At 40.1% G+C, this 17,335-nt stretch overlaps 2 protein-coding genes across 3 annotated transcripts in view; one reads left to right on the forward strand and one right to left on the reverse strand.

Moving 5' to 3' along the window:
* Positions 1–7,321, forward strand: part of LOC146449367 (uncharacterized) — a 20,387-nt gene extending 13,066 nt beyond the window's left edge. Inside the window, exons 4-9 of the mRNA XM_085101785.1 lie at positions 169–309; positions 982–1,304; positions 1,855–3,060; positions 3,692–3,959; positions 4,788–5,195; positions 5,587–7,321. Of these exons, the coding sequence (XP_084957911.1) occupies positions 169–309; positions 982–1,304; positions 1,855–3,060; positions 3,692–3,959; positions 4,788–5,186 (2,337 nt within the window). The 3' untranslated portion in view covers positions 5,187–5,195; positions 5,587–7,321. The remainder of the gene's footprint in view (positions 1–168; positions 310–981; positions 1,305–1,854; positions 3,061–3,691; positions 3,960–4,787; positions 5,196–5,586) is intronic.
* Positions 7,293–16,452, reverse strand: LOC146449368 (uncharacterized). Of its 2 annotated transcripts, XR_014860678.1 has the most exons (9): positions 16,183–16,452; positions 14,662–14,869; positions 14,067–14,386; positions 13,256–13,396; positions 12,487–12,809; positions 10,891–12,039; positions 10,251–10,518; positions 7,615–9,738; positions 7,293–7,365 (listed from the first exon to the last, which is right to left on the reverse strand). XR_014860678.1 is itself a non-coding variant. In XM_085101786.1 (8 exons), exons 1-8 carry the CDS (start codon positions 16,354–16,356, stop codon positions 9,307–9,309), a joined length of 3,015 nt encoding a protein of 1,004 aa, XP_084957912.1. In that variant the 5' UTR covers positions 16,357–16,452; the 3' UTR covers positions 7,370–9,306. The 2 variants fall into 2 exon arrangements, 1 of the variants encoding a protein (XP_084957912.1); XM_085101786.1 differs by lacking the exon at positions 7,293–7,365 and having other exon boundaries at positions 7,370–9,738.
* Between the last annotated feature and the right edge of the window lie 883 nt (positions 16,453–17,335).

The following is a 17,335-nucleotide window of genomic DNA, read 5'->3' on the forward strand; positions in this document are numbered from 1 at the left end:
ATTATTATTATCATTATCATTATTATTATTATTATTATTATTATTATTATTATTACTATTATTTAGAAGAAACTGGCGTGGTCAAAGCTGTTATCATAAGGCATTACACTGTCTAACTGATTTAGGGGAAGCTAACGAACAGACATACCATTTGTTTCCTCTATTCAGGAAGGCGTGATAATCGTTGACAGTCCTGGCATTGGGGAATCTGAGATTATGGATAACATAGTTGTCAATTACTTACCAAACGCCTTTGCCTTCATTTACGTCATCAACAGCGGTATGGCTGGAGGCGTTCAGAAAGATCGGGTAAGAGTATTTTACAAGCCACTGAAACACATTTTCGCTTTTTGCTCAACAAAGTGGAGGTTTTGGTTATCTGGAGGGGACAAACATTTCAAGGGTTTGGGTCGACAACGGTAAAACTACTTTTAAGTGCTTTGTCCAGCCACTGAAACCCAGTAGATGAAGGCGTTAACTAACGTTTAGAAACGTATCATCTTGATTTCAAAACAGCCACTTGATCTATGTCACGTATAGAGTGTCAGAAACTCATAATAGAGTCAATGAGTGTAACAGACGCTTACGGCTTGCAAATGTTCACACCTGCTAATTAAGCAGATTATTCAGTGCTAATCAAGACGCTTTTACTCAGCGAGTCTTCGCTCAGATGCTTTGTAAAAACTTGAAACTTATGTCTGAAAGGCTTTAAAGTAGAAATTATAACTTTTGCGAAAGTTCTATTACAGTATACTACGCAAAAGGAAGTTCAAAATAAAATGATCGACATTGCATCACTTCACTCAGGCGAAGTGATTCTAGGTTGGTTTTAATTGATTTCTACTAAACTTTCATTATATGGTGTTTGAAGTTACACGTTTTATTTCCTTATTGTTCACCTAATGTTATCTATTCTCAAGTGGCAGTGATGTAAGCGACGTTAATTGTAACGTTTTGTCGTTGTTTTCTCTGTTCACCTAGCTCCTGCAGCTTCTACAAAAGACAAGGGACCTTACAGCTGAGCAACAAATGGAGTTTTCCCCAAGCTGTGCTTTGTTTGTTTGCAACAAATGGGACAACGTCCCACCTGCCGAAGCAAACGACGTCATGAAACACATCGTACACAAGCTAAAGCAGTGTTTGCCAGATTTAGACCCCAACTTGCAAGTGATGCGCCTCTCGACTGCCAAAGCTTTGATGCTCCAGAAGTATAACATCATGAATACAGAGTTTGCTTTACTCACGGAGAACATTGGACGTTTGGTGGAAAAGAGCATTGAAACTCGTCTTGAACAACAGTGGAGGTGAAACGCCTGATTTAACGTTTTTTTTTAAGCTTCATAACGTTAACCCCTTCTAGACTAGTCATCCAACCGGTGTTTCACGAATATCACTGTATATTCTCTCTCTTGTCATAAATGAACGCAGTCGCCATTTATTGCTAAACTCATGAAATTGACTTAACTGCATCATATCCCAAGTATTTAGTAAAATATTGCTGCCCACATAGTGTTGGTCATGATCGAACCTGACATGAGCTTAAATGCAGGCTGATTTATAACTACGTCAAGCATAACAAGTGTGGTGCGTTTGTTATTTACCAAAAATGCCGTTGAAATTGCTTAGTGGGGCCAAGTATTTACTAATACGTGGATCCATTTCTTGAACAAGAGGTTTGAAAGTTGGCTTAAGTCTTTCTGTTTCTGAAAAACTGTTTTTTAAACAAAGGCAAATCTGGATTTTTGAGCAAATTAAGGTACTTTGATAATGAGTATGACCCAGTCTTAAAAAAATTGGAAATAGTTGCCATTCATTTTCAGACTTCAGTTCGTTTACCTATCATTTTTTTTACAGCTGGTTGGATCGATTACTTGACCGAATTATCTGGATGATGAAATCGTTTGTAGAAAATGCTCACTTAGACAGTGTGGCTACCAAGCAAAGGTTAAACGGTGTGGTGGAACGTCTGAAAAAGCTTCAAGCCGAACAGGAGTCATCGAAGGAAGAACTTAGGAAGCATCTTGCCACGAAGGTCGGGGAAGCCCTTGGATACTTGATAGAGCACTTAAAAAGTCCGGAGGTCATCGACATTTTCAGCAGATGGGACGCGGAGGAACTTCCCGAAGGCGAAGGGTCGTGGGAAGTCATTGAGGCAGCCATCATGAAGCTCGTTCAAAGAAGATTGCAGACAGTGATCGAAGAATGGGAAGGAGACACAAAGAAATTTGAAGATGCGCGCAGATCAGTGGTCTCTTTTTTTCTCAGGAAATATAATTATCTTGAGAATGAGCTTCGTGGATTGGAAATCAACGTTACACAAGTTCAGGCTCAAACCAAGGAGAAAAAAGAAAGTAGTGAAACTCTTGAAGATCAACTTTTGAATTTGTCCAACTTTTCTTTTACGGCGGAGCAAAAAATTGTTCTTGGAATCATGACGCCTTTCCTCATACCAGCAGTACTAGTGGGAGTAGGGCTAGCTATCCCAGTTACTTTGCTTCTTCTGCCAGTTGTTGGAGCTTCAGCTGTAGTTGACACTGTCAAAGAACGTCACAAGAAAATCACATATAGAAAAAACCCCACTGAGTTCGTCCAAAAAGTTGCCCAAAAGTACCTTGAAAGGGTATCGACTTACGCAGCCCTTCAGCCACTTGTCGAAGACCAGCTAAAACAAGCCTTGGCATGCCTTACTGATCTTGAAATGAGAATTCCTAAGCTTATTGAAGCAGACGTCCAACTCTGTCAGCAGCTAATGAGTGAAGAACGAGGTAAGAAGGATACCGAAGCTACCTACAAGCCCTTAAAAGAGCATTGCGAGAAGCTTCGTGGTAGACTCGGGTTGGTCGGCGCTTTGGAGATCCGGAGCATGCAAATCGCTTGGGAAGACCTTGAGTGGCATGTCAGTGATGAAGTTTTTCTTCAGCGTGTTATCACCCCTGGTATCTATCAAGGAAGAATTTCGAAGGGAAGGTCTGCCCCTCGAGAAGTCAATTTAAAAGTGTACAGAGAACTGCTCACCAGCAGCAATGTTGCCGAATGTTTAACGGACGAGACAACTATGAGGTAATGTCCAAGTCTTATTGCTTTAATCAAAAATGTATCCCAAATCAACAAAATCAATTAACAGTCAAACAATCTATCCCTCCTTTTAGCTTGATTTTTTTATTTTGTTAGGTAGATACTGGTGTGTGTTTTTGTCTCCGTGGTTTTTGCTGTCTCTTTTCTCTGTGTTTTCTGGCAACAATATTGTAATTTATTTCATATAAATTGGCTTCCTTGTTCATAAATTCTCAAGTTATTTTAGGAAGCCAATACCCCTTTTTTATTTCATGTTTTTTTTTATTTTAGCTGAAGTGCTCTGTAGGGGTAGAATAAAGTTGTTGTTGTTGTATTCAATTCATCCATCCATCCATCCATCCATCCATCCATCCATCCTTTCAGTGACTCAATCAATCATTCTGCCTGTCATCCAAGCACTCAGACAGACAGTCAGTGAGCCAGTGAACCAAATAGCCAGCCAGTCAGTCAGTCAGTCAGTCAGTCAGCCAGCTAGCCAGACAGACAGACAGACAGGCAGACAACCAGCTGGACAGTTAGTCAGATAGACTTTTCGTTCAGTATTAATTAATTTCTCTTGATTGCTTCTCGATTCTTTAGCCTCGGCATTTTTTGACTCTTTGTACTTTCTTCAAAGGAAACTACGCCATCCAAACATTGTGGAATTTTTGGGTGCTGCATTCAGAAACGTTCCGAGGGGTGTCGAAGCAGTGTTTGTGATGGAACGGCCAGGGGTAACGCTGAAGTCCTATCTAGTTGATCACCCAGGAAACAACCCAGCAGATAACTCCATGTCTGTATTGAATGTCATTCGATGGACGCAGCAGATTGTAAACGCACTGATCGCTGTTCACAGCATGTTCCATGGATGTGTTCATGGTGATGTACGCCTGGAAAATGTCTTGGTAAGTGAATGTTCTCACCCTGGAGACACTTTATACATCTCGGAAGAACTTACTCAAAACGTTCTCAAAAATTTTCAGTTAAGTCGATTACATCATATGCAGTTTTGCGTTCTTCTCTTGAAAGATATGCTAAAAACTCCTCCTTGCGATATATAGACATTTTGAGTCGAAATGGCCTGTAAGTGGTATCCTTAACTCGTACAGCTCACAAGCTAAGGGTGCTTTCCTTTGGGGCGATCCGGACCAGGATTTCTGTTCCGTCGCGTTGCTTTGGGATGATCCATTTTCAGATCAGTGATCTATCCAATCTATTCTGGACATTTACTCATCACATCACTGATCTGAGTGATCCGAAAATGGATCATCGCATCGATGATCCGTTGCGTCCCTTTCGACAAAGGATCAGAAATTAAAAACGATGCACAGTGGTTTTCACTCTGAATGATGCATTTACCTCGTCTTTGGACGCTGCCATAAAATTCATGGACATTAGTCGTTAAAATCAGAGTTGGTTCTGCCAACATTAATTGAAATGTATCAGGAAATGGACGAAATAGCAGCTGAGTACAAACAGTTGAAGTGCCTTGTACATAAAGGTTGCTCGCTATTTATAGCTTGGTGTTTTTTAATTCCAAATTTAGCCCCTTTTTCCGAATTTCGAGCCTACTGTCATAGTAACTGATCATTCGTACTAAAACCCCGTTCCTTTGGTGAACCATGACCCGAGTGCCTTGGATAAAAAATCTCGATCCGGATCTCCCCAAAGAAATGCACCCTAGAATTACTGGGTGGACCACACCTTTGTTAACATCAACATTTCTTCTTTAGCTTGATAGCTGCAACATTTTCAACATTAAATTAAGCAACATCTGCCTTGTCAGACCTCTCACAGTGGATTACGGATCAAACTGCGACAGGTATCTCCATCTTCCACCAGAGGCGATCCGTAAAATGACGTACAACACCAATTCTGAGATTTACAGTCTTGGTATCATGCTATGGGAGATGTGGTACGGCAAGGAAGCCTTCACGGAGCTGAAGGGTAGGAGCTTGGAGGACTTTCTTGTGCAAGTAGAAGAAGGTCACCGTCCTGTGCTTGCACGATTGAACACTCAGACTGCATTCAAGTGGTCCGATATCATTTCAGGCTGCTGGAATAAGGATCCCGCGAAAAGAAAATCGCTGAGGAATTGTGCAGATATGATTGCAGCTTTATTGTCTGCTTAATTGTATCAGGTAAGTAACCCGAGAAAATGCTTTTACTTCTGGGGGATTATGTTTATGGGAGACGGAATAGCACGTTATATTCTAGACCAAGTCTTCCTACTCTGGGCCCGTACAGTTTTTTTCACCGTAATGTCACACTGCAAAGTGGTGTATAAATGAGTGCCTTTGAAGTGTCCAAGATATCCAGTTAACATCCAACTAACTAAGGCTGTTTGTGTGTGTGAGTGAGGGTGGGGGAGAGTTGGGACGGTGTGGTTAATTTCTGGATAGGCCGTTTTCCACCCGGTTGGAAGTAGTAAGACCCTGCCTCCGTTACATGTAGCATGAAACGACTAAAGGGAAAACTGAGCTTTAAGATTGAGATGAACAATTTAACAAACTACACTCGTTTCTATTCCAGGCTGGCTTGGTCGTGCAAGATGGACCGGAAGAAGTTCATTAAAAAGTAGAACCGTAAGAAAACAAAGAAGCTACCTTAACTTAGAACAGACTTTATATTAATCAACATGTAACTGTAGGAGGGTTTTGCGGGTGTGCTTTACAGCACAAACCCTGTTTTCTTTACAACTTAAAGCATTTGCCAATGATAGCTATATATGCTAACCTTCAAATCGTTGAATTTCAAACAGAAATTTCTCACGTATCTTGACACAGATTGCTCTCATTTAAATGGCAGGCAGTCAACTCTCTTCAGTTTGACGCCTGGCCCCTTATCGTTCAGTGATGTCATTCAACACAAATTGCCTTCATTTTTCGGTCAAAACAAATTCAAGTCATTTGACGAGTGATAGTTAATCTCAGTGGAAACATCTGAACTTAGTCTAGTTCAGGACACTGATACATTCAAATATGTACCAGCCTATGAGCTAGGCCACTCTAATACCGTAGAATTCCGAAAGTAACGGCCCCCGTTACTTTCGGATTTTGCACGCCAAAGGGGCCCCTACTATCGGGTAGCCGTTAGTTTCAGATGGTTTGAAAACGTTTGTAATTTTTTAAAGGTCATTCCGTTTATGCATGTTATTTACTCTCCACATGAGGAAAGCAAACTGTAACAAAAAAGGCCACAAATGTTCGTACTGTATAGGGAAAATAATTTTCGTATTATACTGCAACTAATTACTGTATCATTTGAATCTGCTGACACCTATAGCTTTTAAATGATAGTTTCCAGTGGGATTCAATTTCAAAGTTTTTAATCAAATCACAAAAGATTTTAAACGTTGTTTTGTCCTACACCTAGGCTGTTCCATCCGCATTACTCTTGAGAGCAGAGAGTTGTTCTGCAGTGACTTCTTTAAATTTGAAAGGCCGTTCTACTTTAATGCAATGTTGATACAAATTGAAAGGTGATAACGATCGAGTGATTACGATAGATTACGATCGATCGATTGGTGATTTTCACTGTACGCCGTTACTTTCGGAATGCTACGGTATACGCAACTTTTTATAGAAGAAATAGAGGGAAAAACCTCCACCCCCCCCCCCCCCCCCCCACCAACGGCCAAATAAGCTACATTTTACAATAGATTGAGCGATAAAAAAAATCAAGGCGGTGTGTCTTATTTTGAATTAAGGCGTATCCCTACGTCTCTCGCCTTCTCGAGAGTTAATTTTAACTGACTCAAGCAGGCTATGACATTGAGTAGCCTTACTCTCAAAAGCGTGAACCATTGGCAATGATGAACTAACCTGGTCTCATAACAACATCCCAAGAGTCACTTTATCTAATAATCGCTGCACGTCCAAGTGGCCTATATTCATGAAGCCTACAAAGGTTAAGATCTATCCTGTGTATTTTTTCCCAACAATAGACTTTTGTTGGAATAACAATAGGCTATTTTCAATAAACACTACAAAAGATACCTCTTAATTTAGGAGGCTTTCATGAATCAGGCACCTTAACGTTAATTTGGGATCCGGCGTTTAATAGAGAGAATGTGATGCATGAAAAGTAATAAAATATTGATTGTTTACCAGCTGTTAAATATTGATTACATCGGGTTAGAAAATGCAACTGATAAATTTGATTTCTCTAGCCCAATACATGATAATCAAATGGCAGTTGTTACAAAACTAGCCTTTTAAATATAGAATCAACTGACAAGACTCACGAATAAACGCGTTTAAAAGAAGTTTGTGTTTCTTAGGAAAGTGTAACAAATCTTTTGAATAGGTTCTCGAAACGGTTGTCAGTTGTCAATCGGCTTTAAAGGTTGCCGATTTTCAATGCGGGGCAGCAAAAGAGGGCATAACTTTTGCTCTTTTTTCTATTTTCTAATGGATTTAAACCATCCAATGAACTTCGTTACCAGCTTGTATTTTTCATGGAAGCCATCCGAAACGCTACTGCCACTTACAACCCACGGATGGGAACCTAAAAACGCATGGAAAGACGACAGGCCAATTTTGAAAAGTCATGTCATACACTTCCGTTAATTCAGGAATATTTGCAAACGTTTGCGTGGAGACGGGCAAGTCAGCACAAACGTCCATAAAATATAAAATAACTATATCTCCGCCATTTTGATAGACGGGACTCTCAAATGTGGCCCTTTTATATAATTACTAGTTTTAACACGATCTTTCCATAAATGTCATTTGTTTTTGCGTTTCCCGGTCTACATAAAAATTGAAAATTACTGTTACAAAGGCGAACACTCCACTTCTTGTCTGTCACATTCCAATGTAAGACCATTAGTAATGATGTAAAATGTCCTTGTTAATTTATTTCATGCTGAGCTCCGACAACCCTGATCCCTGTTTGTTTAAGAAAACAAAAAGAAGAAAGAAAACCCGTGTGACTAGTGCACGTCCCAAATAGACGCCCTTTTTTAAAAAAAACACCGCCCTTACGAGGCCAAGACTCAAATAAACGCCTTCTACGTTAAAATGAGAAAGTACAGTATTCGCAGCAGACCTCGGTAAATGTCTGCTAACAGTGTTAAGGTGTTATATACAAGAACTTAGTTGCATAAGCTTTGCAGCACAGGTATACTCAGGAAGAAGAAATGAGGAGGAACGTTAGCTTGTCTGTCATTTTGCGTACGTTCACTAGTTGTTGCGTAATATCTACGCCTACCATTGCAAGGCGCCCGCTATAATATGGAAACCGGCAAAAAGTTGTCCTAATTCCCAGCTGCCAAGTTATAATTCTCTAATAGCGTTATCTTTCTTTTGTTGGGTTCTCACAACCAAACAGTTAATAAAAGTCAATCACTTGGCGAATTTTACTGTTTCAGAAATTTTGGCTTTCTTTTCGCTTTTATAGCCAATATAGGCTCCATCTCCAGTGCTTTCTAGGTCAGAGTAGTCCTCCTCGAGAAGAGGGCAGGAGAGGCGGGTACATTTACTCGAGCAGCAGCTGGAAGCCGCCATGCATATTTTAAAATTGCCAAGTATGCAACTTTGAAACACGTGAAAATAGGTCGTGACGAGGACTTGTGCAGCCCACCCCTGACGTATGTCTGCGCACGTCGAAAACAGTTACGCCTGACGAATGAATTAGAACGACCAACGTATAAGACCAAGGCGTGCCAACATGTCAATCAACCCCAGGACTTAACAATTAGGATTTATCATTGGTTACGAGAAATTATCAGAACATCATCTCATACCTCTATGTTGAAGCTTATAGGAAGACTCACAAGGAAGCGCTGAGTTTCGTCAAACAGTTTATCAAACGCCCTTTGCAATTTTCACTGAGAATTGTAGAGCGTAAGGATGTTTCTTAAAAACCTAATTCATTAGCATTATCCAGCGCACAGCGGAGTAAAGGCTACATGAAGCCTTCCACACATCTTATGACTCACGGCAGCTACCTTACAAATGATACAAACACAACGGCTAACTTACTTATTTTAAAACGTTAGCAAACCCTAAGTGTCCATGCAATTGGGTTTTTTAGCTTGATCGATAGTTTCGTCATTTCTTCGTAACATTCCTTGGCTGTGAAGCGTTGCTGTGGTTGTCTCGTCCAACATTGGCTCATCACCTTTTCACAGCCGAAAAGGGACTTATGGTAACCTTCCATGTGTCCTGGACGAGAACCACCATCCACTTAGGCGAACAATGTTTCCAAATTATAGAATCAATGCGCTGATTCCTAGGACAAGTTCATTCATTCAGCAGCTGTGAAAGTTAGTTCAGTGGCATTAATTACAACTTCCACAGACAGTTCGGTTATTTCTTTGTGGCATTTTTCGGCTGTGGGGCGCTCCTCTGGGTTTTTAGCCCAACACTGCTTCATCAACTGATCCCAGCGACCAGGAGGCTGCTTGCAATTCGCCACAGGTTCCGGGCGACAGCCCTCATCCACACTGGCAAAGAAATCGGCCAACGATTTTGCCGTAATGTTAGCGAAGGCCTGCTGCCCGTACCACATCTCCCACAAGGTTATTCCCAGGCTGTAGATGTCTGCTTTGAAGTCATACCGCCCAGGCAAAAACACTTCGGGTGCGATGCAAACAGAGTTTCCAGGAAACGTGTCTATGTCTATTGCTCGTTTTGATAACCAAACGTCAGTGACCTTCACTGAGTTATCTTCTGATAGCTTAAATGGAAATGAATATAATTTTTACGTAAGAAACACGTGTCTTTAAAACGGGGTGAGATTATGTAATTATGAGCGAATAATTTCAGTGAAAGGGAGTCACTTATACTATTATACTTTGTCTATTTTGTCTCTCGCGTTTTTTCGTGTCTTCGATCGGGAGACGTAATTTGGAAACTGGAAAGAATCTCTAAGGCCCTCTTTTTGTAAGATAGCTACAGAAATCTTGACAAATATGTTTTATTATGCAAAAGGAAAAAAAAAAAACAAACAAGTTTAAGTGAGAGCGCGTAACAAGAATGAAGGAAGGGTGAATTTCTTGAAAAGCAACGAAAATGCAATGAGCCGTAATGCTTATTTTAATTTGAAAATTACACGATATGCCCCCATGTCTTATCCTGACCAATTTCAGTTAAAAATCAATCATTCTAAGTTAAGCATTAAACGAGAGGGACTAAGTCAAAGTTATATTCGGGGAATAATTTCTATGTTTAAGTCTAAAAATTTCGTACCAAGATGTTTTCTAAACTGAGATCTCTGTGGATAATCCCCTGTTTATGTATGTGATCCAAGGCTGAAGTGATCTGTTCCGCCCATCGACATACTTCTCTGACGTCTGTGAGCTTGCCTGATTTTCCAGGAACAGACTCAGGGTCTTTGAAGATGTGACTCTTTAAGTTTTCTTTGCACATTTCCACGACCAACATCATTCTAACAGTATCCATTTCCTTTAGCAATGAAGCACCATAAAACTGCACAATGTGAACGTGGTTCAACCTCCTGGAGGAGAGGACAAAAATAAACGTTTTACATCTAATCAGACATTCCAGTGGAAGGAAAAGCTATTGGTAGGTATCGTCGGGACTTACAAGAGGCATTTAACTGGTCATCTATTCTTGAACATTACTCTCTACAGCACCATCCACATTTTACGAAGAAATGAAGGACAGATAATGACCAATGGCTAATCACGACAATCAGCTACTTCACCATGCAGAATGTGCATGCATGCAAGCGAATCAAACAAAGGAATGCCCACGTTTTGTTTCAGAATGCTCTTCACTGTTGGGAAAAAAGGTTTCATACCCTCGGATTGATTACAAAATTATATTTTAAAAGACAACTTCGGAACGCGATTATCTAAGTTCTCACCTTAGAAAGTCGAGCTCTGCTAAAATCTCGGTTGCGTTTTGGACATTGAGCCCTTCGTTGTACACCTTTACTGCCACAGGTTGGTCAACTCCATGTCTTCTCATCGTCCCTTGGTACACAGCAGCAGACACTCCACACCGAAGACAGGAAGGCGTGTCCTCTTTCCATTCCAATTCATCGCAATTGATGTCAACGGTGTTAACGTCTTTCAATCCAAACAGAGCCAGCCGTGCACGGAGTAAAGACCCCTCAATCATTATGGGTCGGTAGAGATCTTTTAATTGTCCTTGTAAGTGTGTTTCATCTACGAGTTGTTCAAATAGCTTCTTGTCAGCCTGGATCAGCTCTGGGATGCGGGCTTCAATTTGCTTCAGGCAGAGGTTCGCCTCCTCCATTTGAATTTTTACAAAACTTTTGAACAAACGCTCGGTTATGACAGTATTGAGAAAGTACGCCGAATCTTCGGCCACGAATTTGCATTTGTCTTCTACGTAAGATTTGAGCTTCAATTTATCTTCCACGTTGCTTTTGATGGTCATGAAACCAACAACAGGAGTGCCGACCACCAAAGCGACCAGGCCAAGAGGAAACCAGATTGGGCTTGTGACACCAATGATGACCTTTTCAGCCATAGTTAAAGAGACTTCAGGGTCGCATTCACTTTGATCATCGACTGTGTTGTCAGCTGTCACAGCGCTCTGGAGATTTCGTAACTGCTCCTCCACTAAATTGTAGCGTTGTTTAAAGTGTTGCACGAGGGACTCACGAGCATTTGCAAACACTTGGTTTTCCTTTTCCCATTGCTCTACGAATTCGCGCAACCGGCTAACTTGTGTGTTTAATATTTTGTTTTTAGTAACTTCCCAGGAACACTCTCCCTTCGGAACTTCGTCCAAGGTCCACTCGGTGAAACGTGATTGTACTTGTTCAGACGAAAGATACGTGGAGAGCTCCTCCACAGCATCGTCAACGCTATTGCTCAAATACTCGTGAAGGTCCTTGATTACCTCGTCTTGTTGTTTTTCAATTGACTTCAAACGGGTGAGAATCACTCTCATTTTTTTGCCAACCTCTTCACGCTTTTCTGATGCGTTCTTGATAAATACCTTGGCCTGATAAATTACACGTGAGAGGAGATCATAGAGCCACCTAAAACAAAAACCAAACAAAAGAAGTTAACATTTTTTGCAACAGCAGAATATCGGCAAATAAAACGACATATGTAATTTACCCGGCCTGTCTTTACCACATAGACCTTGCGGCGGCACTCTCTTTGACAGGGTATGATTGTCTTAATGAAGATTGTTTTTGTTCTTGTTTTTTTGTGGTGCTGTTGTGGGATGCATTCCCTTTGACAGGGCATGATTATCTTGATGAAGATTGTTTTTGTTCTTGTTTTTTGTGATGCTGTTGTGGGATGCAGATGGTCATTTTTCAAAATTGTACTTTGTATTGATTTGTGCCTGGTCAAATGATCATACCGAAAAAGACACTTACACACTTATGAAGCTTATAACACTAATACCAATGAAGATAATGATTAAGAAATAATGCATAAATAATCAAAGGGGCATTACAATGTGGGAACCTACGTACTTCCAGTGAATATGAAGTCTCACATCGATGCTCTTCAAGACCATAGCCTTCATGCTATTCATCAGAGAGGAGAAGTCTTTGTTGATAGTCCCAAAGTCCTGTGCTTTGCTGGCCTTTGTGGTCGACATATAGATGATCTGTGACTCTGGGTCAAGGCCAGGCCAACACTTCTGTAGTTTCTCAATCACATGGTTCTTGACCTCTTCAGCTTCTTTTTCTGGCACTTGGTCCCACTTGTTGCACACAAACAAAGCACATGTGGGTGGCACTTCGCCTTGTCCTTCACGAAACACCCTTCTCACTTGTTCTAGCAATTTTTCAAGCTGCAAATTAAAAGTAACATGGTAGCTAAAAGCTTCATGTACCGTTAAGAGATCCTCAAATACGTTATCGTAAAGGTTTTGTTATACACGATTCACAGGTGGCGTAGAAAGCCAGAAGTTAACCTCATCTGATAGGATGTTAGTCCATCGAAGTGTACCCTTGTTTTACTCCTGGGTGAAGAGAGACACTGGAAACTGAATGGGGTGGGGGGGGGGGGGTGGGGGGAGAAGGCTTGTTGTCAAAGGAAACAAGCTGATGGAAGAGGCTATACCTAAATATAAACCTTCCACCAAAACATTATTGAATTCTAGTACGCCCCCGTATTACATATAGCCCCCAACATGCCTTTTTACAAAGTTGTAAACATTGTGTTTTCTTGCGTATTCAGTCGACTTGTTATCCTTGCACAGCGACTAGCAACTTATTATTTTTCAAAACTACTTACTCTGTCTTTCTGAACTCCTCCTGCATTAGCACTATTGATGACATAGATAAAGGCAAAGGCCTGCGGTAGGTAATGTGTAACCATCTCGTCCATTATGTGGGATTCCCCAACGCCAGGACTGTCAATGATAACCACCTCTTTCTAAAATACGGATCAAGAAGTAAAACAAATTAATTCTGATTATAAGATATGCAAACTACGGAACAAAACAAATAAACAAAACATAACAAGCTTAACAAAACGAAACCTTCAAAAGGCTAATAGCGTGCGTATAAAAATATTTTTAAATATAGACCCTGTCCTCAGGGTGACATAAAGACGACAGAATAGTCGAAAACGTTAGGAGCATAGACCCTGAGCAAAAATGGGAGACATTTTAATACTCTTTTGTTTGCCTTCAAATTAGCCTCACTAGCCTCCTTCAACGTACAATTTTCTTTGGTTTTTGAACTGAAGAACGAGGTTAGTGAGGCTAATTTGAATGGAAACAAAAGAATATTAAAATGTCAGCCATTTTTGCATAGGGTATATGCTCCTAACGTTTTTGACTATTCTTTCGTCTTCATGTCACCCTGAAGATGATTCAGATACTTTTAGTCTAAGACGTTTATAGCTACTTTTTAAAAATATATCTTTAAAGTTTTTAGCCTTTATTTGCGTTTCAAGTAAAAATGAGTGTGATTTGATAAGCAATGAGCATAAAGCTGATTGCTACCTAACTCCGTGCTTTTCGAATTAGCGCGTCCTGTTTTGCCATTTTAAGTCACTGAAGTTGTACGTAATTTAAAGGTTGTACATGGTAACTTTTTACCTGCAAAAGGCTATGAGGCCAAAACAGTTCAATCTTCTTGAACGTGGGGCCCATTTCTCGATCGCCTTTCTCGTGCATATAGGGGGATATTTGCTGAAGATAGCTTTGCTCAGTGGAACCGGTTGGCTGTTCCTGTAAGTGGATGGTCTTTGTTTGAAGTCCTGTTTTAGGATCTTGTTCTTTAAAGTGGGCTACAATTTTGCGTTCTTCACCATACTTCAGTTCGCACATGGTAGAAGTTGTGCAGAGAGCAGAATACGGCAGAAGCTCCTCACCCAGAATGAGATTCACCAAGCTGCTTTTCCCAGAGCATGTTTCACCTAACAAGAAAAGAAAAAGCGATTGGGTACTTTCTGATTGATGTGCAATGTCGATAGGCTTAAAACATAATCCGATAGGCTTATAACAAGTCCATGAATGCATAAATAGTGCAATGCCAACAGCTATAGCTCCAAAGTCAAATCCCGAGAGGTGCTTACAACAAAATTTTTATCAGGAAGCGGTTTACAAAACCATCAATATTAATAACAACACTAATACCAATAGTAATAATAATCATAATCATGATCAGTAACTCCAGCAAGATAATTTGTACCTGCAACAAGAAGGAAATACCCTTTCTGTTTCAGTTGTACTTTGTGACTGTTCATTTTCTCTTTAATGTTGCCCATGTTCTGCTGCAACAGATCTAGAATGCCATCATCCATTTCTGTCAGAAAACTCTCAGTTTCGTTGTAAAAATTCAGAAGGTCTTGTTTTTTCCTGTCATCTTCATCTTTTGTCTCAGACAAAATGGAAAAAGCCTGAAGACCATAAAACAGTAAAGAATGCCAGTCACGCAATGAGGTTTGGCTTACGATCATTTCCATACCTCTTCAACCGCTTTGCCATGTCTTTGAATAATTATTGAGAAATAATAGCCCTTTCCACGGTTGATTTTTCTCATTTGCATTACAATGTTATCCAACGTGGATGCGAGGCAATTTCGGGCTAAAACTACAAAATAGCCCGAAATTGCCTCACAGACATGCTAGATTTCATTGTAATTCAAATGAGCAGAGTTAACCGTGAAAAGGGCTATTATCAGTACCTAATAAATGCATGATTTACATTGTCGCCTCCTCGCCTGAAGACAATACCGTTTTCATAAAATGAAAAGTAGTGCAATAGTCGCTAATAAACCAAAACCTGTAGGAAATCAGTTTGTTACTGGCACGAAACCCTGGTTCTTTTTTTTGTTCCAATGATTGCTGTGATTACACTTCAGTCACACTAGAATATCCACCAGTGTCAGATTTGATAGAAACTACGTCAGTAATTCTCATCTTTTTTGCACGAATTGTGTGCCTATGTTTACAATACCGTGCTGTCGTGACTATGCAGGCGAACAACATTTAATTTGAGAATGATGAATTATTCATTGAATGACACAGCCATACTCGGAAAAAGGAAATCCGAGTGCTCCTAACAGGAGTCGAACCTAAGACCTTCCGATTACTAGTTCGGATGCTGAGCTACAGCCACTGAGCTACAGGAAACTCGTGGGAACTAAGGCCATTAAACTGGGTTCATGGGACAAACATCCTGCATAGTGCTAGTATTGGAATCCTCTGGAATGTCAATGTGTGGCATATGCGCAGTGGAATAAATGTGATGGAATATTTTACATTTAATTTAAACGTTATTTACTTTCTTCAAGACTCCAGCTTTGCTCTTACGAACCTTCCGTCCAAAAACAGTCGACTGTGGCGATCGATCCGTAAAAGGTTTAGGATGTAGCAGTCGTTACTCTAGACAGACAGTGTGTACTTTCGTGAATCAATTTACAAATATTATTTTAGAGCATTCCGAGCAATTTTGCCGATCGATAGCGTCTTAATATTTAACACTCGTCTCATCCAACAACGACTTGCTTAAAATGTATTTCCGAATAACCATCTAATTTTTATCAAAGTGTAAAATGGAACAATTAACATTTAACACTTCCTTAGCGGCAGGTACTAGTAATAAACAGCTCAGTGGTTTGCAGTGCCTGAAACTGCTTTGTCGTTAAATATAATTTCTATCATTCACTATATTAATGTCATTCTTGTGTGACACTTGGTAATATTCTTACCTGTCCCGCCGTCCAGCTTGGTGTCTTTGCTGACTGCTGCATTTCGTGCACACGAGCTTTCATGTCGTCCAGTGAGTTTAATCCTTTCCACGAAATACCAAGTGCCTGCATCGCTTGAATCATTTCTGCTAGATCGTCGATTTCATCTATGTTTCCTGCCTTACCACTAGCCATTTCGTATAAGGCTGTTACTTAACTAAAACGAAAACGCTACCAGATCGAAACGGTTTCCCAAGAAACACAACCAGACAGCACAATCCTTATCTTGATGCAAATTAATACGGATTCATCTTTGCGTGACTTTCAAGTGCAACCTGCGTAACAAATGAATACAGTAAAAACCCGTGTATAAGAACCTAGAATTTTTGGATTCAGGCTGAATGGGTTCTTATATTTTAGGGTAGTTTTTCCGAAGTCAGGCTGATTAGGTTCTTAGTAGGTTCTTATTTATAGGATTTGTCATAATGATACAAAAAGTCAGGGCACTATACAGATTCAAGTCCTAAGACTTCACCAGTATAATTTTATACAGTACATATTCTATACTCTGTATTTAAAAGATTTTCAATTTTGAAGTTTCTTCATTGTACTACATACTGTATTAAACAAATAATTTTCATGGTATATTTCTCAGAAATTTCACAATTTCTAACAAAATCCAGTATTTTGGCCTTACAAGAAGAGTGTCTTTTTGAATAAGACCTATTTTTCTTTGCCAGGCTAAATAGGTTCTTATATATTTGGGTATTAAAATGCCCAATTTCAGCCTGTAGGTTCTTAAATCACTAGGTTCTTATACGCGGGTTTTTACTGTAATCAGTACTAACAAACACTTCGACGGGGTCGGGGTAACAGGGGGAGGGGAGTACTTTATAGCTTGCTTGCAAGAGGGTAAAGTACGATAGACCCTATTAATTGGTACTTGCAATAACGTTGGTGTTTAAGAAATTTTCAGGAACCCAAATCCGAGTGCCATGGCAGCACCGATAAATTCGAAGTACCAGCAAGATACTTTTATTTCCGGGATTTATTTTAAGCGTTTCAAAACATGACAAGGAAGTGATACAAATGGTCGGGATAACAAGAAATAAGTAGCTACTCTTGCAAATAAAACATTGCAGACTTTCGCTATTACTTATAATGTATTTTCATT

Source organism: Pavona decussata, unplaced genomic scaffold, assembly GCF_977016875.1.
Source record: "Pavona decussata unplaced genomic scaffold, jaPavDecu1.1 SCAFFOLD_602, whole genome shotgun sequence".
Classification (NCBI taxonomy): domain Eukaryota; kingdom Metazoa; phylum Cnidaria; class Anthozoa; order Scleractinia; family Agariciidae; genus Pavona; species Pavona decussata.